Genomic DNA, 19,183 nt, shown 5'->3' on the forward strand with positions numbered 1-19,183 from the left:
ATGAAAAAAAAGTAAAGGTTGAAATATTGGCAGATACGGGTCGAAATGATCGAAATTCTGACCGGTATAAAACTATATTTTTCTCTGTACCGGTTAAGCCATGGAAACTTAATATTTCGATCGTACTGGCCAGTACAGTACGAAATTCAAAACAATGATTCCTGAAGGTCTAGGCAAGAACCCAATTAGGATATACTTGAATTTGGGACATATTCTACAGTAAGTCTCAACATTTACGGGACATATTCTACAATCTACAAGCATTCTTGAAAACAAAATCCAACCCACAAATTGCACCTATTAAGGACCGATGAAGAACCCTTATGGCAGCTCCCAAACTAACTTGGAAAAGGTAGCATGAGATAATTAATGGACAAAAGCGATATTTGAAGTATGAGATCTTCAACTAGGAGTGGTTGGCATGAGTACTGCATCATAAGGGTATCCCAAGAGGTCTAGGCAATAACTCCCAAGAGGTATCCCAAGGTTATACTCGAATTAGGAGACCACCTAGATTTGTATGTGTTTTTCTCATAAATAAAAAATAACAGCTAAAATGCATCAAGCTTTCTAAGCGTTAGTCAACATTGCTCCTCAAAAAGAAGCGGAGCACAACTCCCCCTACTATTTGGATGGAAAGAAAAATTTGATTCTTTGGTATGAAAAATGGACCTAGAAGTAAGATGGTAAAAACAGCCTGAATAGTGAAAAACAGAATGCGTGTAAGGGATAAAGGCATTTACGCGTGCACATTGAAGGGCTTTACTTCCATTCTCTTCAATCATTTTCCTTACGCTTTTCTTCTTTCACTAGTACCCACTATTTATCCATCTTATAGGTAAATTTTCCCACAATGCTGGAATCAATTATCTCGGAAAAAATTCCATTAACGGGTTTAGCCCAAAAAAAATTATTGGTGAAGAAAATTGATTCGTGGGTGCTGAAAATTAACTGCCCAGGAAGAATACGAACATGTTATTTACACACTCGATGCACTGCCGAGTCCTGACAGCAAAACTCGCATATATTTGAGTGAGAGAGAGAGAGAGAGAGAGGGAGCGCGCGCCATGTAAGTGACAAGATCCGGTTTAACCCCGTGGCGGACCGGATGGTTTATTAAATCCGAGAAAAAATCCTACGAGTCCGACGTCCACATAACTAGACACGCGTCGCAATATCATGGTTTTGACTTGCTTGTTTGACTTTTCCTTCGTAACAAAGCCAATAGTTTCTTGGCACGTCACCATCTTGAGACCCACATATTCAGAGCCTGAACCCCTCTCTCCCTCTCTGCGTTTCGAAGCCTAAACTCCCCCTCTCTCTGCCATCGAACCAGGATCCTCGAAAGCTTTCAGTAAGTTTAATCGAATTTATTATTTTTTTATTAATTAATGTTGTTTCTGTTTATCTTTGGAAACTTTTCGTGATATTTAATTTTTTTGTATTTTTGGCTGTTAATTAATAATACCTGCTATAGAACCAGAGCAAATTGGACTATTTCTTCAATTTCTTATTTTCAATGTTTTAATTAACCGTCTGTTGTTTGCCAGGATAACATATAAATGGGAAACTAGATGAAATGATGGAGTATTTCTATTTTTGGCGTTCAGGCCAAAGTTTCGTATTTGAAATCCTTCCCCCGCCCCTCCATTTTTTTACGGCAATTATAGATATAGGATTAAGCTTTGATCATGCTTGGTCTTTTTGATTATATAATTCAAGTGGGATCTCCGGAAAGTGGACTTAACTCTGTAGGACAAGAAAAAAGTGTATTAAGTCTTGAGGTGAATAAAGGTGAGTTTAGACTGTGCAGACAAATATGGCAGGTTTTTTTTTTTTTTTTTTCATAAACAGGAGAAAAGGCATGGAAGTCATCTTTATTTACATGTTCTTTCCTTATTCTTCCTGGCTTACCTGTGAGGGAGCTAGTTTGTGTCTTTGCTTGTGAAATCTCACTTGAGTGTGGAACAATCATAACAAGTTTTCTTACTGCAGTGGAGTTTGGTATTGATGGCAATGCCAATGGTGAGGTGGTTGGAAGTTCTGCTGAGGTGGAGGATCGTAGGGTCGGTGATGAAAATGAAACTGGTGGAAGTTCTGTTGAAGGGGCATTCCAACAGGATCAGGATGATAAAATGAATGGAATAGATGTAGATCCTGCTGCAGTTCCTTCGGGATCAATGGTCCCAGCAGATGAGCCCTATGTGGGTCAGGAGTTTGAATCTGAAGCAGCTGCACATGCATTTTATAATGCATTTGCCACACGGGTGGGATTCGTCATCCGTGTAAGCAAACTTTCCCGATCAAGGCGTGATGGATCTGCTATTGGTCGGGCACTTGTTTGTAACAAGGAGGGTTATAGAATGCCTGACAAGCGTGAAAAGATTGTGAGACAAAGGGCAGAGACAAGGGTTGGTTGTAGGGCTATGATTTTGGTGAGGAAAGTAAGTTCTGGTAAATGGATTGTTACAAAGTTTGTAAAGGAGCATACACATCCACTGACACCTGGGAAAGGTCGAAGAGATTGTATTTATGATCAATTTCCGGTCAGTCTTCATTCCTTAAAATATTTGGAATTTTTTTTGTTATGTTCTGATTTCAATTATTTAATCATTTGTGCCGTAGGCAGATCAACTTTTGTTGTCGGTGTCATTGACTATTTTCAAGGGAGCTGTAACCATCCTGCAATTATTATTTTTTATAATAGAGATAGAAAATATAAGTAACTAAAATGAGATTATTTATACTCCATTTAGTTCTTTGATTGAAGTTGTTGACGTATATTTTCGGAAGGAAGGTGCTTAGCATGACGTAAGAAATTAATTGGACAAACAGAAAAGAAGAAATGCATCTGACTGTGGAAATCTATTCAGAGGTAGAAACTTGGGCCAGGGAATTCGCATTTGAGTTCTCTACGTTGGGATTTGCTCTCTTGGTTAAGAACTTAATCTTTTCATTACCTGATATAAACCAGTAGATAGAATCAACTATTCAAGAAGAGAGATCAGCAATCTTAATATAATAAATAAAAGCATCAAGGACCATGCATGGTTTGACTAGCGACCTAGCTGACGTAATTTTTCTGACCTGTTACTGATGTCCAGACTTTGGACATGTGACTTTCCAGTGGTTGCAACTAGGACTCCCTTGCACTAACTAATACTGAAGAACATATGCCAAGATCATACCGCTTAATATCTAACATCCTATACTATTCTGTTTTGAAAGTTCAACAGTCAAAGTTATTTCTAGATAACCTGAAAGAAACCTTAGACATATCACATGCCTACTGGGATTGGAGAAAATCTGCTTCTTTTGCATTATAAGGGAAATTCCCTTTGCAGCTTTGTCCTGTGTATTTTGCACCACTAGTTGAAAGAGGATTCATGGGGCTAACTTCGGTCAGTAGGAATAGCCTGTCTGGGGTTGGCAGAGTTGGTAGGAAGCACGGTTGGCAATAAGCTGGTACTGGTTTCATTCTTTCTATCAAAAAAATCTAGACTTAGTTGAGTTGGATGTAGTTTGTTTGATTTGTTTTTGCTATAAGCAAGTTTTGAGTTGGCTATTGGGTATTGTTGAAATATTGGGGAATGTGACGATCACCAAGACAATAGGTGCAAATTGAGAGTTGTTGTGCTCCCGCTCAGACAGTCATAAAGGATGAAAATTTTGGGGAAGATTTTGTAAGATTAACTTGATGAGAGAAGTGGGAAATATGGTGATCCTGTCCTAGCAATATACGCAATAAGCTGATCTGTGGTCAATGTTGGAAATTCCCACGGAAATTTCTGCGGAATTACTATTCAAATTATGGCGGTTCAACGAGGTGATAAATGATTGAGGCACTCATATGCTATGCTGGCCTTATTTTCCTAATTAGCTTAGTGATTACACTTTGACAGAATTTGGAAATTTGCTGGAGTAGAGTTAAATGAAGTTTCTCATTAGATGACATGTTTTCTACGGTGATTGGCATGCTTGTGTCCGGTGACAAATGGTGGGTTCAAATCAATTTTTACTTGGTCTAGGTATTTCTTATATTAAGATCCCCCTGACAGTTAAGCATATTAATTATAATTTATTGTTGAGTTGCAATTTAATTTCATAAGAATTTCCTCTTAAATTTTGTAGTGTGTCTGGAACGCAATTTTAGAAGATCAGAGTGGGACTTTCATTTGTAACTAGGTATACTTTTTTCTTTTTCTTTATTGGTATAACTAGGCATACTTATTACATATAGAATTAAGTTTTTTATCTTGTTTAGAACTTCTAAAATGTATGACATGCTCAATTTATATATTCAACTTCTTTTATTTGTATTCTTTACATTTTTCAAAATTTCTTTTGGTATGATTTCAATGTGATGGCATAGCTGGATCTGGCTTTACATTTCCTTGATTAGATCATCTATTTTAGTAAATGAAAGTGCTAGGATTTTTAATGGTTTAAGAGGCCTGAGACACAGGGAGTCTCTTGTACCCTTCTCAGTTCATTTTGGTGAGGAAATGCTTAGTAGTTGACTGTTAAATAGAGCAGTGGGATGGAAATTGAATTTTTAGGCCTTAAAGTCGAGGGAGAGTTCAGGAGCATCTGAAGATATCTCACTAGTTTTCTGATGGATTTAGCCTACTTTGTAGTGCTGATATTGACAAGCTTAGTTATAAAAGACGTATACCATTGTGTTTTAAGGCTGTCTTTGGTTTGGAAATTAATTTGAGAAATCGTGAGCTTTGGGAGGCTGTTAGAGTTAAGGATTTGATTGTATATTGAGTTGCAAAGTGCGATTCTGCTATGTGACACATGGGACTGCTCTCTCAAACTACCAAAAAGTTATCATACATAAAAGAAAATTTCCGATTTTGTGGATTTCAAACTCATAGGTAATGCCATGTGGAATTCCTCCACATTGTGAAGATATGCATTCGAATTGTCACTTAAAAAGGACTTGATTAGTGGTTTTAGCCATATTTGGTATGAGTTTGAATTCCACCTTGGTGATAGGCATTTATGTCCCTCTAATCAAGCCTTTTTTAAGAAAATGGATGTGAAGATATGGAGGAGAGCAAGATCATTTTTGGAGAGGGAACCCCTAGGGGTTGGCTCAAGTGGTAAAGGCCAGTCTTGGTGGTATGCTCCCTCTAGGCTCCAGGTCTAAGATTCGAATCCTCTTGGGTGCAAACAATTTTTAGGGGCCATCTTATTTGGGGAACTTCCTCTTGAATTAGCCGAGGTGCACTTGCTGGAAACTCTTTGCTGAGGGCCTGTGCACCCCTGAGATTAGTGGGGATTTTGTTCTCGGACACCCAGTGCCAATAAAAAGAAATTAGGGAGGGATTATTGGCCAAAATTTTGTGGTAGATGAAAATAAAGAAATTAGAAAGAAGAGGAAAAATGGGTTTTAGTTTTAGTCAAATCCCAAAACTTGAAGGAAAAGAAACTGCTCAAAAATATGTTTAGATAGAAGAGTTCAAATAAAACAAGCTCTAGACATATGTCATTCTTATTTCCCTGACTTCTTTTGTTTGTGCTTCCACCTGGTGAAGAGCACTCGGTTTAATTGGGAGACCACATGCGACTAAATTCATTGGTTACAATGCATCCAGATTCCCTGTATGAGATTGAATGCCAGGTACTAGAAACATGTTATTATCTATAAATGGAAAAGAATTTATAAGAAAGAGAAGGGGGGAATGCAAGAGAAGAGGAGGAAATTCTTGATAATAATTGAGCAATAAGTATAAAAGAAGCTACAAAAATGATGAATTGGATTTTTGGCATGGAAAGATCAGATTGGATCTACAAATGTTTGGATACATAATAATCTTGCTAGTTATTGGTGAAAAGTGGTTGAACCCTAATTGCCTATCAGATATAAATGAATTATCGCTTCTTATTTTGCGTTAGAGTTCCAAGGTTGTCTTCATAAATCATCATTGCTAATTGGGTTACAGCTAGGGTTTTGGAAAGAATCTTGTGCGGCTGCTAACATGATGCCATGTTCATTCTACATGGTCTTGCATTGAAGCGTGCCCCTGAGCAAAGCATTGGTGAGTTTAAAAGGAGTAAGCAATGTCATGCACATATGTATATGTAGGTATAGATTAGGTGTGCATATCTCCATATATGCTTTGATGTATGTGTAATTATGTGTGGGTATGGGTAGCAAGCTTATATTTATAGTTTTCTCAACATATGAGAAACAAAAGACTTCTCGTGTGGCTTTTTGGGCAATGTTATTGAGACCTAATCGAAACCCTTATGAAAAAATATTATGGGCTTTTGCACGTCTGCTAAATTGGGATTCCTAGTGTAGGCTGGCATCATACTGGCCAAGAAGTTTGTTGAAACTAGTAACTAATTTAAAAGGATTTATTATATAAATAAAGACTTTCGCATATGCTGACGAAAGACAAACTGCAATAATATCGGTTGAGATGTTTTCATGTTGTGCAAAATGGAACACTGAATGTGCCAGTTAAGAAGTGATTTAGTTTAAATTTGGATTGCCACAACAAGTAGAGGAGAAAGGACACGGCTTGAACTGGTTGTGTCAGAATATATTTGATTAATTGGACTTGTTTGGATTTTGAAGGTCGTCTTGCATTGAATTAATATACTTATGATGTGATGGATATAGAGTCATGGTTATATGGCAAGGGAATATATTACTTATTAGTTGGGTAACCTTCATTTTCTCTTCCAAGAACCATTTTCGTGGGAATTTTTCAGAACCAAGCGATGCCAGTTATTTTGCAGATTAGAGCCATTGATTATTACATTTAGAATTATGCAAATAAGGTAAGTATCATGGACATTGAAAACTGAGGTCTAATATTGAAGCTGTTTTTTATGACTAATGCTTTTATTGCCAACATGTTATCTTTACTCCTTTTGACTACTCCTGTACCCATTCAATATTGTGGCTAATTATGGAATAATCTGAATGTAATTTTTTTCGATTGACAAATAAAGTTATGTAGGAAAGACGTGGAAGTGTCTAAAACCTTTTACACTTCCAAATTACATAAATTTATTGACATGACTTTTCACATTACTTTAAACTTAAATTACCAAATTTATGGATATTCAAGAATAATATTTGAGGAAAATTATGAAAGAATAAAATTGATTAAGCAAATTGTGAGGTGGCTCAATAGAAGCAAAAGAACATACTTCGAAAATTATATTTGTATAAATTATATAAGGACTTCTTCTCTGAGATGAAGGACGGAATTTTATTGAGTTTAGTAGGATTTCTGTTCTGCATGTCGAACCATATTCTTTGTTGCACAATGCATGTAAAAAATATATGCGCATGTAATAGTTATCTTAGTGATAGTGGGAACTTTTTTTTTTTTCCCTCTCTAATTTGCTTTATAGGCTCTTCATAAGGTTACCGGTTTAACTTATTTTCTGCAGAGTGGGATTTGCATTCGAGACCTTAGTGTTCATATATAGAGTGACACTAGCCTTGTGATTCACTTCAATAGATGTTTCTCTGAGTTTCTGAATTGTCATTTATGGCACTTTTCAAATCTTGTAAAAAAATTTATGGCACTTTTAAGTCACTTTAGGCTTAAAGGTTTTGTAAGTCTTAATTTTCCTGGAAATTGGATGTGTGTGGTGGGGCATCTTAAGGAAATTATAGTGGTTATTTAAAAGACATAAGTGGGTTGGATGTAAAGTAGGCTCTTCGAAATGGAAGACATTACATAATGCATATCTTTGTCTTGCCTTTGGTATAAAATGAAATCTTTAATACTGAAGACATTGACATTGTTTATTATACAGGTCAACTCACCAACATAGGCATTAGAACTATCACCATGTCTATTTAATATATATATATTTTTTTTGCTGGAAATTTTGTAGCAGTTTTCTTTTCAATAATGATAAGAGAAACTATTACATTCATATTTGTAGGCATATAGTTTCTAACACTAATGGGCTAGGATTTGGGACTTTAACAATAAAGCCAAACTGAATAACTAGTGAAACCCATGAATTAAATCCATTAGAAATAATAATTCAGTAACAAGATAAAATCCTACTAAGACAAAGTAAATTACACAAGTTCCCATGTAAGCTTCTGTCATCTTAAGATAAGGAAAAATTAAAGTTTGCCCCTTGAAATCAAATTTTTGTTTTTATTACATAAAAGTAAGCCTGAGTTTGTTGAAAGGTGACTCTTACAAACATTATATTGAGGTGTTACGCATTTTTTTCTTGCGTTTGCCTACACTGGCTTGAAAATCCAAGGTCATAGGAATTCCTAGTTAGTTATCTCACTGGGATTTGTGACATTTTATGATATTTGTGACATTTTATGGTATTTCTACCCTTGAAGGCACAAATCCATGCGTGGGATGGAGTTCTTGTTCCAATTGGGAGTAGGAAGTGGAGATAATGGTAAAAATTGTAGTTAAAAAGTTGAATCACTTACAAAAGATGCTGGAACTAATTGAATCATGAATACAAATCACTAGTTTTGAATGCAATGAACAGCATGGCTTTCACTGAATGATGTATGCTTGATGAAATAATTGTATTTACTCCTCATGTTCAAGCATGTCTTCTCCATCTTTCAACTGGAAGGCACTAGGGTTAATTGAACGTAAACTCACAATTTTTTTTTTTTTTAAAATTTTGTTTTTACAGAATGAACATGATAAGATTCGGGAACTATCCCAGCAACTGGCCATAGAGAAAAAGAGAGCTGCAACCTATAAAAGGCATCTGGAAATGATATTTGAGCACATCGAGGAGCACAATGAGAGCTTGTCAAAGAAGATCCAATACATAGTAGATAATGTCAAGGAGATGGAGAGCAAAGAGCAGCAAAACCAGAGATAGTTCAAGCAATTAAGCTTTTCTTTTTTGTTTTTGATGAAACAAAAATCAACTAGTAGTATGGAAGTTACTGCTGGATGAAGCATGCGTTGCCAAGTTGCAGAATCACGTGGCTTCCTTCCAGTTTTTAGATATCTATTTAGTTCGTAGCTTGGCATGTTTGGCTCAATTAGAGTAGTCGTGTAAGTATTATCCTTTTTCTGGGACAATATATATTGGTAGGAGAAATCAGGTGAGTTGATGTATAGTCCTTGAAGCCTGTCCTTCTGAAGTTGTGCCAACAATGCAATTATTGGGGCATCGGGTCGTTCCTCAGGGAGTTGATTCATTACATTATGTTTCATGTAATATGTTTTGTATAGCAATTTAAATAATACTATATCTTGATTTTATATTTTGAAGTTTATGAAAAAAATCTTTCATTTTAGTTTTTTCTGTCACAGTAATATATTTTCCAGGAGTTCCCAAACTATCATTCAATAGGAAAAAGCATTCACCAGATTGAATTGAAATGCTACAATCCGAACAAGCATTCAGATTTTCATATTTACCAAACTGTCAATGTTGTCATCATTTCACAAGCACTCACTAAAATTGGGCCTTTGGCTTCACCGAACTGTCCAAACTGCTAGTTTACCCAACCGTATTTAACAAACCCAACAAATCTATCAAACTATACAAAAAATCCACCTAGTTTCAATTACCAAGCCACTTGCTGCCCAGCCAGCACGCATTACAAAAGCAAGATCATTACCTTGGACAAAAAGCCTACCTATTTCGGAAATTACAAGACATAACTATAGAACTATATGTGAATTACAAAAAATATAACAGTTGCTACCCAGCCACAGAAGGCAACATTAAATTCAGCGCCTAAGCTTCTTTGCCCTTCTTCATTTTCTCTTTTTTTCTCAATCTTCTTGCCTAGAGACCACTCATAATTTGCCGCAACGTTATCTACTATAGTGTCGTCTTCTAGTGGAGTCGATTTTGGAATAATTGAAAGCTTTCCAAGTGATTTTCTTCTCGTTGACACTTGTATATATGATTGTCATTTTGGTTGGTGTCTCAACAAAATCTAGTAGTGTTTCATGGTGTAGTTGGTCTCTTGCATCTTTCTATACATGATTTTGACATTCTTAATCTAAAAATGCTTAGTGTAAATGCAAGTATGTAGTTTGTTAAAACAATTTCAAAATTGATACAATCGTAAATATATACGTTGTCTTGTTCTGGGGCATCATTTGGATGCAATGATTCTATTTGGATTACAACAGACGACTTTTTGTGCATTTTTGCATTAACAACCATCGATTGGTTAATGACACAATAAAACGTTATAGGCTACCTAAGATTGTTTACCCGAATTTCGACCCAAATACTCGGTCCAGAACCTGGATTTCAAATCGTTATGAATCGGGTTTTTGAAACCCGAAAATCTAAGTTCCAAGTTGTATACGATTTTTTTTTAATTTTAATTAATTTTATTTTATTTTATTTTTATTTTTATTTTTACAAAAGCCTATATGTTATTAACTTTTTTTCAAGAAAAAAATAATTGTTAGAAAAGCATGATTTGTTTTTAAAATCTAAAAGCCTATATTTTATTACAAATTATTCAATAAAAAATGTTGTTGAAAGGCATAACTTTTTTTCAATATAAAGCCTATATTTTATTAAAGTTTTTTTAAGAAGTAATGTTGAAAACCATAATACTAATACATTGAATATTGCCTATAATAATAAAAATATATTAAAATGTAAAATTAAATTTTGTCAAAAATAAATAAAGCTAGAAACAACTAATTACCTTTTGAACTAAATGCATGCAAAAAAAAAAAAAAAAAAAAAAAAAATTTCAATATTCATCATGTTAAATGCATGCAACACGCAATGCAATGCACTACATATCACATTATTTTGTATTTATACTTTACATTACAAAACACAAAATTATAAGATATGAGTTACATATCAGTAACATGATCTCCCATCTATGATTTTTCGGTTTGGATACAAAAGTCCCGCCAACTCATCTCAACTCATCTTATCTAATCATTATAACTTTTTTAAATCTTGAAACAATATTAATATTAAAAAATAATATTATAATAATAGTTTATTCAACTTTGATCTCAGTTCATCTCATTTCAACTCACTTTCCAAACCTCTCCCCTTAATCTCACACCAAATAGCAACTTCAAGTCTGTTCTCTGCAGCCACCCAAACTGAAAGCTGCAGATGCCAACAAGAATAAGCATCACCCTCAAATCGATCACAAAAATATAATAATTATTTAACTGCTATTCATACTGGAATTAGAAATGAATAAGAGGGAAAAAACACTATTGGTCTTGCTGTGTAATTTAACCAACTTAACCAATTTAATAGTTAAACATGGGGAAATCTTTTAAAGAAAACACTCATTCAAAATGACCTCAGTAATGACTGGTAGTCAGTCCAACCACTTTTTAGAACTAATTCAAAGTCAGAAGGGGTTTGTAAGCATGCAAAATATTTTCAATACCAAGCTCCACCAAAATAGTTCTATTTTGGCTAAAGAAGAAAAAATGAATCGAGAAAAAACTTAAGAATTTGATACAAGTAGAGAAGATTGACTCTCTGGTAAAAGAACAAAATTTTTTTCTAGCAAAAACTTAAAAATTCTTTTTCCAGAAAATACAACTCTGTATCAAACTGAATGTCAAATTTGACGCTAAAATCAGAAGATTAGAACAGATTTTGAACTTACATACCAAATAGTTATGTTCCCTGTCTTCGGTATAGTGATTTATTTCCCACCAACCACCATAACAACTATACCCTTTTTTTTCCTTTTTAAATAATCAAAAAAGTAGAATTACACGAATGTTCCTTAAAGCCTTTTTCCTTGTAATAAATTCTCCTATGCTTAGAAGGATTATCTTCTAAATAAAGATAACCAACATACAGGCACAACATTTAAAAAAAAAATTCAGATAGAACACAAAATTCAATCAACTCCAGACTCATTGGAAATGAAAACTGCAAAAAAATATATATAAAAAATAGGACATGAATAATTTGAGAGAGGGCAGAATGGGAAGCGAGAATCACAACAACCTCGGTTGAAAATGAAGCTAGATGATTAGCTAAAAAATATTAAAATCTGAGTTAGAGCATCCTCATTGGCTTCGCCAAAATTTAGATAATCTGTGCCAAAAAGACCCCACATTGGATTGGGCATATCTAAAATAATTTGGATTTCAGCTACAGTGTTTCACCAAATATAGCTAACTACAATTGCTTCATCAAATATTAAAATACTAGTTTCTCACTCCTAGCAAATAAATTAAATTAATTAGAATATAATTAACATTTAATATTTAGAATATAATTATCATTAACATTTAATAATACTTTTTTTAATATTAATTTAATAGGATATAATTATTGTTAATATTTAATTGGTAGAACTACAAAATGTGATAAAAATAAATTAAATAGAAAATTATTAAATTAATAATATTTTATTATTGTATAGAGAGTAAATGGATAATCCAATGTGGGGATTGAATTTAAATAGAATAGGAAAATGTAAATTTATATGATAATAGCTAAAATTTGAATATGCATTTGGTCAATCCAATAAGAATGCTCAGATAGATAATAAACTAATACAAACAAAATTTCTCTAATTTACCTTCAAGGTCAATCGATTGTATGTATTCTTCCAACTCCCGAATGTCAACTGGTTTGGTCCTTAACTAATTTTGGGTGCAAATGAGGGCTTCGACAATCTCTGGAGACAATGAACTCCTAAAAAGATCCAAGATGTGTCCTCCAGTACTGAATGCGGGCTCTGAGGTAATAGTGAAAATAGGGTGGCTAACACATCATGTGCTACCTTGGCAATGATAGGATAATTGGTAGCATTAATCCTCCACCAATCCCAAATATCAAAACCGGGTGATTTTTGTGCACACGCCTCTGAAAAATACCTATCTAGCTTTGATCTAAACTCTATAAAACCTTACTCCTCAGGGTATTTATCTAACATGATATCAAATTTAGGTAGAGATGGTGCTGGCTCATTACCAATGTTTGTAGAAGTAGTGATTGGCCTCCCTTGAGCCACATTAGAAATCCCCCCACTAGTCACATGAAATGTGTTGTATTGCTCAAGCGGCGTAAAAGAAGTTTAACCTTGGCCTTTATCCTATTTGCCAACTCATCCCCTTTATACTTTTTCAACCAAAACTTCATTGCCATCATTTTGTGTTGTGGATCAAGCCCAAAAACAACATATATTATCAAGTCAAACCTATATGTACCACCCCAATACTTGTCATACTTACTTTTCATGTTAGCCCATGGTTCTAGTGATAAAGGTCAATAAGTTCCACTTTAGTAAAGTGTTCCCATGCCACCGATTGATTGTTATGTGTTTTTATGGATTTCTTGGGTAAAGGTGGGATATAGTGGGTAGGGTGTTGTGTACATGTGGATAAAGGAGTTGGAAGACTACCATACTCCTCCACATCCACTGAAATAGAAGAAGAGTCACAACCAATCCCATAGGTTGTACCAACATTACAACTCATAGAATCTTCTTTCATCTTTTATTTTTTTGAAGAAAACGTATCCTGTATTGAGAATAATTAGACCAAAGTTTGGATACAATGAGGAATGAAATCAAAAGAAGTGGTATAACCACTGATGCTTAGAGCATCCTTGCTTGAGGCATGAGCAACATAATTGTTTGCTCTCACAGTGTGCCTTGCTGACCAAAAAGTAAAAGAGTTGAGGGTTGATCTTGTGTCTGCTATTTGCTAGCCTACATAGGTTTGGTTATTTGTTGATGAGTTGAGGCCTGATACAACCCGCAGAGAGTCAACTTCCATGATGATGTCTCAGTAGTTGATGGACTTGCAAAATGAGGATGCTTGAAATGTAGCATAAGCTTCTGCCATAAGGGGATCAGGGTACAAATCATGTTGCATTCTGAGGGTGGCTAACACTTATCCCTCCCAATCTCTAATAACTGCTCCCACTCCCACTTTGTAAGAAGCTTTATCGAGTGCTGCATCCTAATTCAGCTTTAACCTTCCCTGAGGTGGGGCTTCCCACTTTGTGTGCTGCTGACTATTGGTTGCATGAGCCCTCTTCTACTGAGTGATATGCTGTAGCTCCTCCATCAAGTAAGTAGATTACCTTGGTTAGGTGTAGAAAGAGCTCCTTGAAAACCATGTCATTCCTCCTTTTCTATATGAGCCACAAAGTGATAGCAAAGGACATCAGTTCCTCAGGTGCCAAAGTCTCCACAAAACCTTCTACAAGATCTTTGAAAGGATGGTAGAGAGGGCTAGCTTTATGTAATTTCTCTGTGCTCTCGGCCCAAACATCCCTAGTTGTGGGGCAATTCCATAGAATGTGTTCAACAGATTTTGGTTGCAGCTTACAAATTGGGCAAGCAGGGTCCTCGATGACCTTCCTCTTCATTAGGTTGACTCGGGTAGGTAGGCCATTAAGGCAAGCCCTCTAGATAAATGTTTTAGCTTCATTTGGAATGTTTAGGTTCCATAGTTTTGTCTAGGGAGCCTGTGAGGTGCTTATGTTTGAGGATTGGCCTAGCTATTGATCATCCAGCTTAGTTAGCAGATGGTAGGCACTCTTAACACTGAATTCTCCTGAGGTGGTGCATCTCCATATTAATCTATCGGGCTTAGGATAAGGGCTAAGGGGTATTGCTTTGATAAGGTCTGCTTCCTCCTCTAAGAACATGGTAGAGACCAGGTCCCTTTTCCATTGGTTTGTTGTTTTATCGATGAGGAAAGAGACTTTGGTGTCAGCTTGCAAGAACATGATAAAGTTGAGAGAGTTGAAGGAGGTCTACCTAGGAAGCCATTTATCATTCCAGATTTCAGTGGATTCCCCATCTCCAATTCTCCAGATCATTCCCTCAGTTAGTAGAGATCTAGCAGCTAAAAAACTATGCCATAGGTATGATGTATTTTGACCCAGTTTAGCAGAAAGGAACGAGTTGTTGTGAAAATATTTCTCCTTTAGCACTTGTGCATCAAGAGATTCAGGTTTAAAGACAATTCTCCAACCTTATTTAACTAGTAGGGCTAAGTTAAAGTTTGAGAAGTCCCTTAGTCCCAGGCCACCTTGGCTTTCTTCATTTGGTTCCAATGTATCTAATGAATTTTGTGTTCCTAATGTTGCTGCCCCCACCAGAAGCTCCTTACTAGTTTGTTCAGTTCCTGGACCAGTTGGTTTGGTAATTTGAAAATACAGGGATGGTCTGGATGATGGCTTTAATGAGGATTTCTTTGCCAACTTGGGAGAGGAACTTGTTCTTCCAGTTGGTGATCCTTGCTTACACCTTGTCCAGAATGCTTTAAAGGAATGTGGTCGAGACCTCCCTATGAGAGTTGCTAGGCCTAGGTATTTCTCATAGGAATTGGTGCCCCTTATCCCTGCTATGTTGGTGATGATTTCCTTGGTTTCCTCTCTTGTGTTCTTACTGAAGTATATTGAAGTTTTCTCCTTGTTAAGCCTCTGACCAGAGGCAAGCTCATAGGATTCCAGCAAGCGATAAAGTCTACTCCATTCTATAGAGTTGGATTTGCAAAAGAGGAGGCTGTCATGTGCAAAAAATAAGTGGTTAATGGAGAGTTTATTTCTTCTAATGGGTAGGCCAGTGATGAAACCAAACCCCTTAGCCTTGTTGAGCATGCAGCTAAGCACTTTTGTGCACATGGTGAATAGGTAGGGGGATAGAGGATCCCCTTGCCTCATCTCTCTTGTTGGATGGAAGCTATCTTGTGGAAGTCCATTAAGAAGGGGAGAATAGGAAACTGGCCCTACCCACCTCATTATCAAGTCCACCTTTTTATTTTTTATTTTTTATGTTTTATTTTTTATTTTTTATCAGAACCAGCTTGCTGCAAAATAGATTTCAGAAAAGGCCACTCTATCCTGTCAGAGGCCTTACTTATGTCGAGTTTGAGTGTCATGAAGCCATCTCTACCTTTCATTCTTGTCTTCATATAGTATGGAGAGACTCTAATGCCACTATGATATTGTCTATTATGAGCCTACAAAGGACAAAGGCTGTCTGAGTTGGGGATATTAGCTCTGGCAATACAAGGTCCAGTCTATTAGCCAAGGTCTTTGCAATGATTTTATAAAAAATATTGCATAGACTAATAGGCTTGAAGTCAGTCACTTGTGAGGGGGATGGTTTTTTGGGGATCAAGGCATTGAGGGTGTCATTCAGAACATTTGACCACTTGCCATCATTTAGAGCTGCTATCATAGCAGTGGTAACTCTTGTCCCCACTATGGACCAATTAGCTTGAGAAAAAGCAGTAGAGAATCCATCTGGGCTAGGTGAACTCAGTGGATTCATATTGAACAGGGCTTTTTTAACTTCAGTTGTATTGAAGGGTCGAGAGTGTGAGATTTGTTTCTGCTGCGAGCTTCTTGGGTATAGACGATATGCATTCAGCAATGCCAGTGGGGCTCAAGGAAGTGAATAGAGTTTGGAAATAGTTCTGAAAAATTTGACTTATGTCCTGTTGACTAGTGAACTCATGACCAGACTCATCTTTGATCTTGTTGATGGTGTTTTGCTTTCTTCTTTAGCTAGCACATTGATGGAAGAAAGCTGTGTTTCTGTCCCCTTCACTTTTGCTTGGCTCTTTGTTGCCACTTGGTGTTTCCTGCCTCTAGTAGTGAGTCAACTTCCTTCTAAAGGTCTCTAATTTCAGCATATAGTTGGCCCACATTTGTCTCTTTGAGAGAATTGAGCATATTAGTTTTAGCCTTTAGAAGCTCCCCATGACTTCTATGCACATCTCTACTCCATCTTATTAAATCTTGACAATTTCTTAAGCCAATGGGAGTGTCATTAGTGGAATTGTCCCAGGTTTGTTTAATCAAGGCCTCACACCCGTCCTTGCTACTCCAATTTGCTTCATACCTGAAGGGCCTCTCTTTCTTTGTGGCTAGCAAATTTGTTCTGGGTTTGAATAAAAAGGGGTTTGTGGTCTTAGGAGGATGCTGCCAGGTGATGGATTGAGTGTTCCTGAAACTTAGCTATCCAATTAGAATTACCAAGAGCTTTGTCAATCCTCTCTTTAGTGAAATGTCCTCCCTCTCTATTGTTGGCCCAGGTAAACTTGTCTACTTCATAGCCAAGGTCATTTAGATCACAATGCTCTAATGCTTTCCTGAAATCCACGATTTGCTTGTAGGGTCTGATGGATCCTGGTGATCTCATTGAAATCCCCAAAGCACAGCCAAGGGATAGTCTGTGCAGGGGTTAATTCTTTAAGGAGATGCCAAGTTTTGTCTCTTTTAGTAGTATTAGTGTGGCCATAAAATCCTATTAACAACTAGGGGTCTCATCACTAGACAGCTTAATGGATCCTGAGATATGCCAGTTGGTGTAGGCAGACACTTTGACTTCCACATAAGAGTTCCAAAGTATGGCCAAGCCAGCACCTCTACGCCTACTATTAACACTGAAGCAGTAATCAAAAGCCAGTTTGACTCAAATTTTCTCCATTTTATCATTGTTGCACTTAGTTTTAATGAGGAAAACCAAGTGTGGGACCTTAGATTTCACCAACAGGTGGAGTTCATGAATTGTCCAGGGCTTCCAAAGCCCCCGGCAATTCCAGCTTAGGCAATTCATTTGGAGAGGTGGGGCTGCTGAGTAGCCTCCACCACTTGTGCCTGAGTTTGACTCCTTGCAAGTGTGAGCTTGGTTTTTGTTTTCTTAAAGCCATGGGTGCTGGATCGAGTCTCGACCATAAATGTTGGTCTTTTAGCATTATTGAGTAGAGGAGGGGCAATTGGGATATTATTAATGTTTGAGAGGGTTAAGTCTGTCCTCTTGCTTTTCTTTTCCCCGTGTTACCTTTGGTAGGTAAAGGTGGTGTTGATCGAGGTTCACAAGTGGGAGGGCATGATTTAGAAGGTTTTGACTTAATGGGAGAGTTTACCTTTGCTATGTTGCTATTGATAGTTGCCCTACTATTTTCTTTCATACAAAAAGGGAATGTTTGGCTTTTCTTACTAACCTTTTCCTCTACATCCCCAGAAGGCCAATGGAGAGCCTTATTTGACTCATAAGGGGTCCCAAGATTCTGGGGATCCTCAGACATGCTCATAGGGCTTTTGACTTGCTTAGTGGACATGTTGCTTTCTTGGTTGGACTGGCCAGGGATGATGATCTTGTAATATCTCGCTTCTTTCTCTCTCTCTTATGGTCACAAGTCTCGTTCTGTGTGCCAAACCTCGATGACGTGTTTTTAAAATTAAGTGATTTCTAAAGCAAGCCTAGTGTCTTAATGCTCTCAAATATTTTAAATGTTTTATCTTAATTCCTCTTAGTGCTTTTAAGTTAAATTAGTGTTTTAATCATCATCGTTAGATCGTTTTGAAACTTCAAGATGAAAGGCCTGGATTAAATACCCGATCCTTAGCCTTTTTCCCTCACTTTTCTCTCTTTCCTCTCTCTCCTCCCTCTCCTTCAGCTCATGTATGGAAGGCCTCTCCCCTGCACTGAATCTCTTCTCCTCTCCAGCCCAGCTCCACCACCGACCACCTAGCCTCACCGCCACCACCTCCCAGCAGCCTCCGGCGCCACCACCAGCCACGGGAAGCCCCACGACAGCTCTCCCTCTCTCTCCCTTTTCCTCTCCAAGCAAGGATTCTCTACATGTGTACCACCGTCGTGGCCGCCCAGGCCACTGCACTGCCACCCATGGCCTCCCCTATTAACGGTGAACTCCCTCCATGGAACCCAAGCCACGGCAACCTCTCTTTCTCTCCCTTTTTCCCCTTTCCCAAAATGGGTCTCCTATGGCTTCACCACCACTGATGGCCTTAGCGCCACTATACAACAATTACGGCCCCACCGAGTACCACCCCTGACCACCATGACTCCTCCCTGAGCTCCTTTGTGCTAGCCAAGCCCTCTATCTCTCTCATGCTCCCTCACTCTCTCATGGGGTTCTCCACCCATTTGGCCTAGATCTGCCACCCTCCAGCCACCACGCCGCCTCCTCACCATCGCAGCTCCACCGTACCTCTCTCAAGCCCTCCATGGTTAGCCCACAACCAACCAAGCTCCCCCTCCAAATTTCCTTGTGTAAGACCCACAGCCAGCCCCTTGAAACCCACGGTTCCACCGTGCACTGCCACCCCAGCCACCATAAGGCCACCATGAACCTCCCAAGACCACCCCTAGCCCTTCCCTAAGCCCAAACCGCCACCTTATGTGGTGGACAACCACCATACAAGATGGATAGCCACTGTACGCAGTTTAGCCACCACA

At 37.4% G+C, this 19,183-nt stretch overlaps 1 protein-coding gene and 1 long non-coding RNA gene across 5 annotated transcripts; one reads left to right on the forward strand and one right to left on the reverse strand.

Moving 5' to 3' along the window:
* Window positions 1-1,025: 1,025 nt before the first annotated feature.
* LOC122313931 (protein FAR1-RELATED SEQUENCE 5-like) lies at window positions 1,026-9,277 on the forward strand. 4 transcript variants are annotated; one of them, XR_006243553.1, is made up of 5 exons: window positions 1,027-1,354; window positions 1,996-2,546; window positions 4,132-4,185; window positions 5,952-6,047; window positions 8,659-8,838. XR_006243553.1 is itself a non-coding variant. In XM_043129273.1 (4 exons), coding segments are annotated over exons 1-3 (624 nt in total). In that variant the 5' UTR covers window positions 1,026-1,353; the 3' UTR covers window positions 6,024-6,047; window positions 8,659-8,838. The 4 variants fall into 4 exon arrangements, 3 of the variants coding, with proteins under 3 accessions (XP_042985207.1, XP_042985215.1, XP_042985198.1); XM_043129273.1 differs by lacking the exon at window positions 4,132-4,185 and having other exon boundaries at window positions 1,026-1,354; XM_043129281.1 differs by lacking the exon at window positions 5,952-6,047.
* Window positions 9,278-10,721: 1,444 nt separating this feature from the next.
* LOC122313952 lies at window positions 10,722-18,870 on the reverse strand. Its single transcript, XR_006243557.1, has 2 exons — window positions 12,533-18,870; window positions 10,722-11,085 (listed from the first exon to the last, which is right to left on the reverse strand). It is a non-coding gene; the product is annotated as an uncharacterized LOC122313952 (long non-coding RNA).
* Window positions 18,871-19,183: the final 313 nt, after the last annotated feature.

Source organism: Carya illinoinensis, chromosome 1, assembly GCF_018687715.1.
Source record: "Carya illinoinensis cultivar Pawnee chromosome 1, C.illinoinensisPawnee_v1, whole genome shotgun sequence".
In the NCBI taxonomy this organism is placed as follows: Eukaryota; Viridiplantae; Streptophyta; class Magnoliopsida; order Fagales; family Juglandaceae; genus Carya; species Carya illinoinensis.

What these genes read in the sequence shown, in the direction of transcription:
- LOC122313931 (XM_043129264.1), top strand. An exon ending in GTATTTATGATCAATTTCCG is followed by an intron (nt 2,547 to 8,658) that starts GTCAGTCTTCAT and finishes TTGTTTTTACAG; the next exon opens with AATGAACATGATAAGATTCG.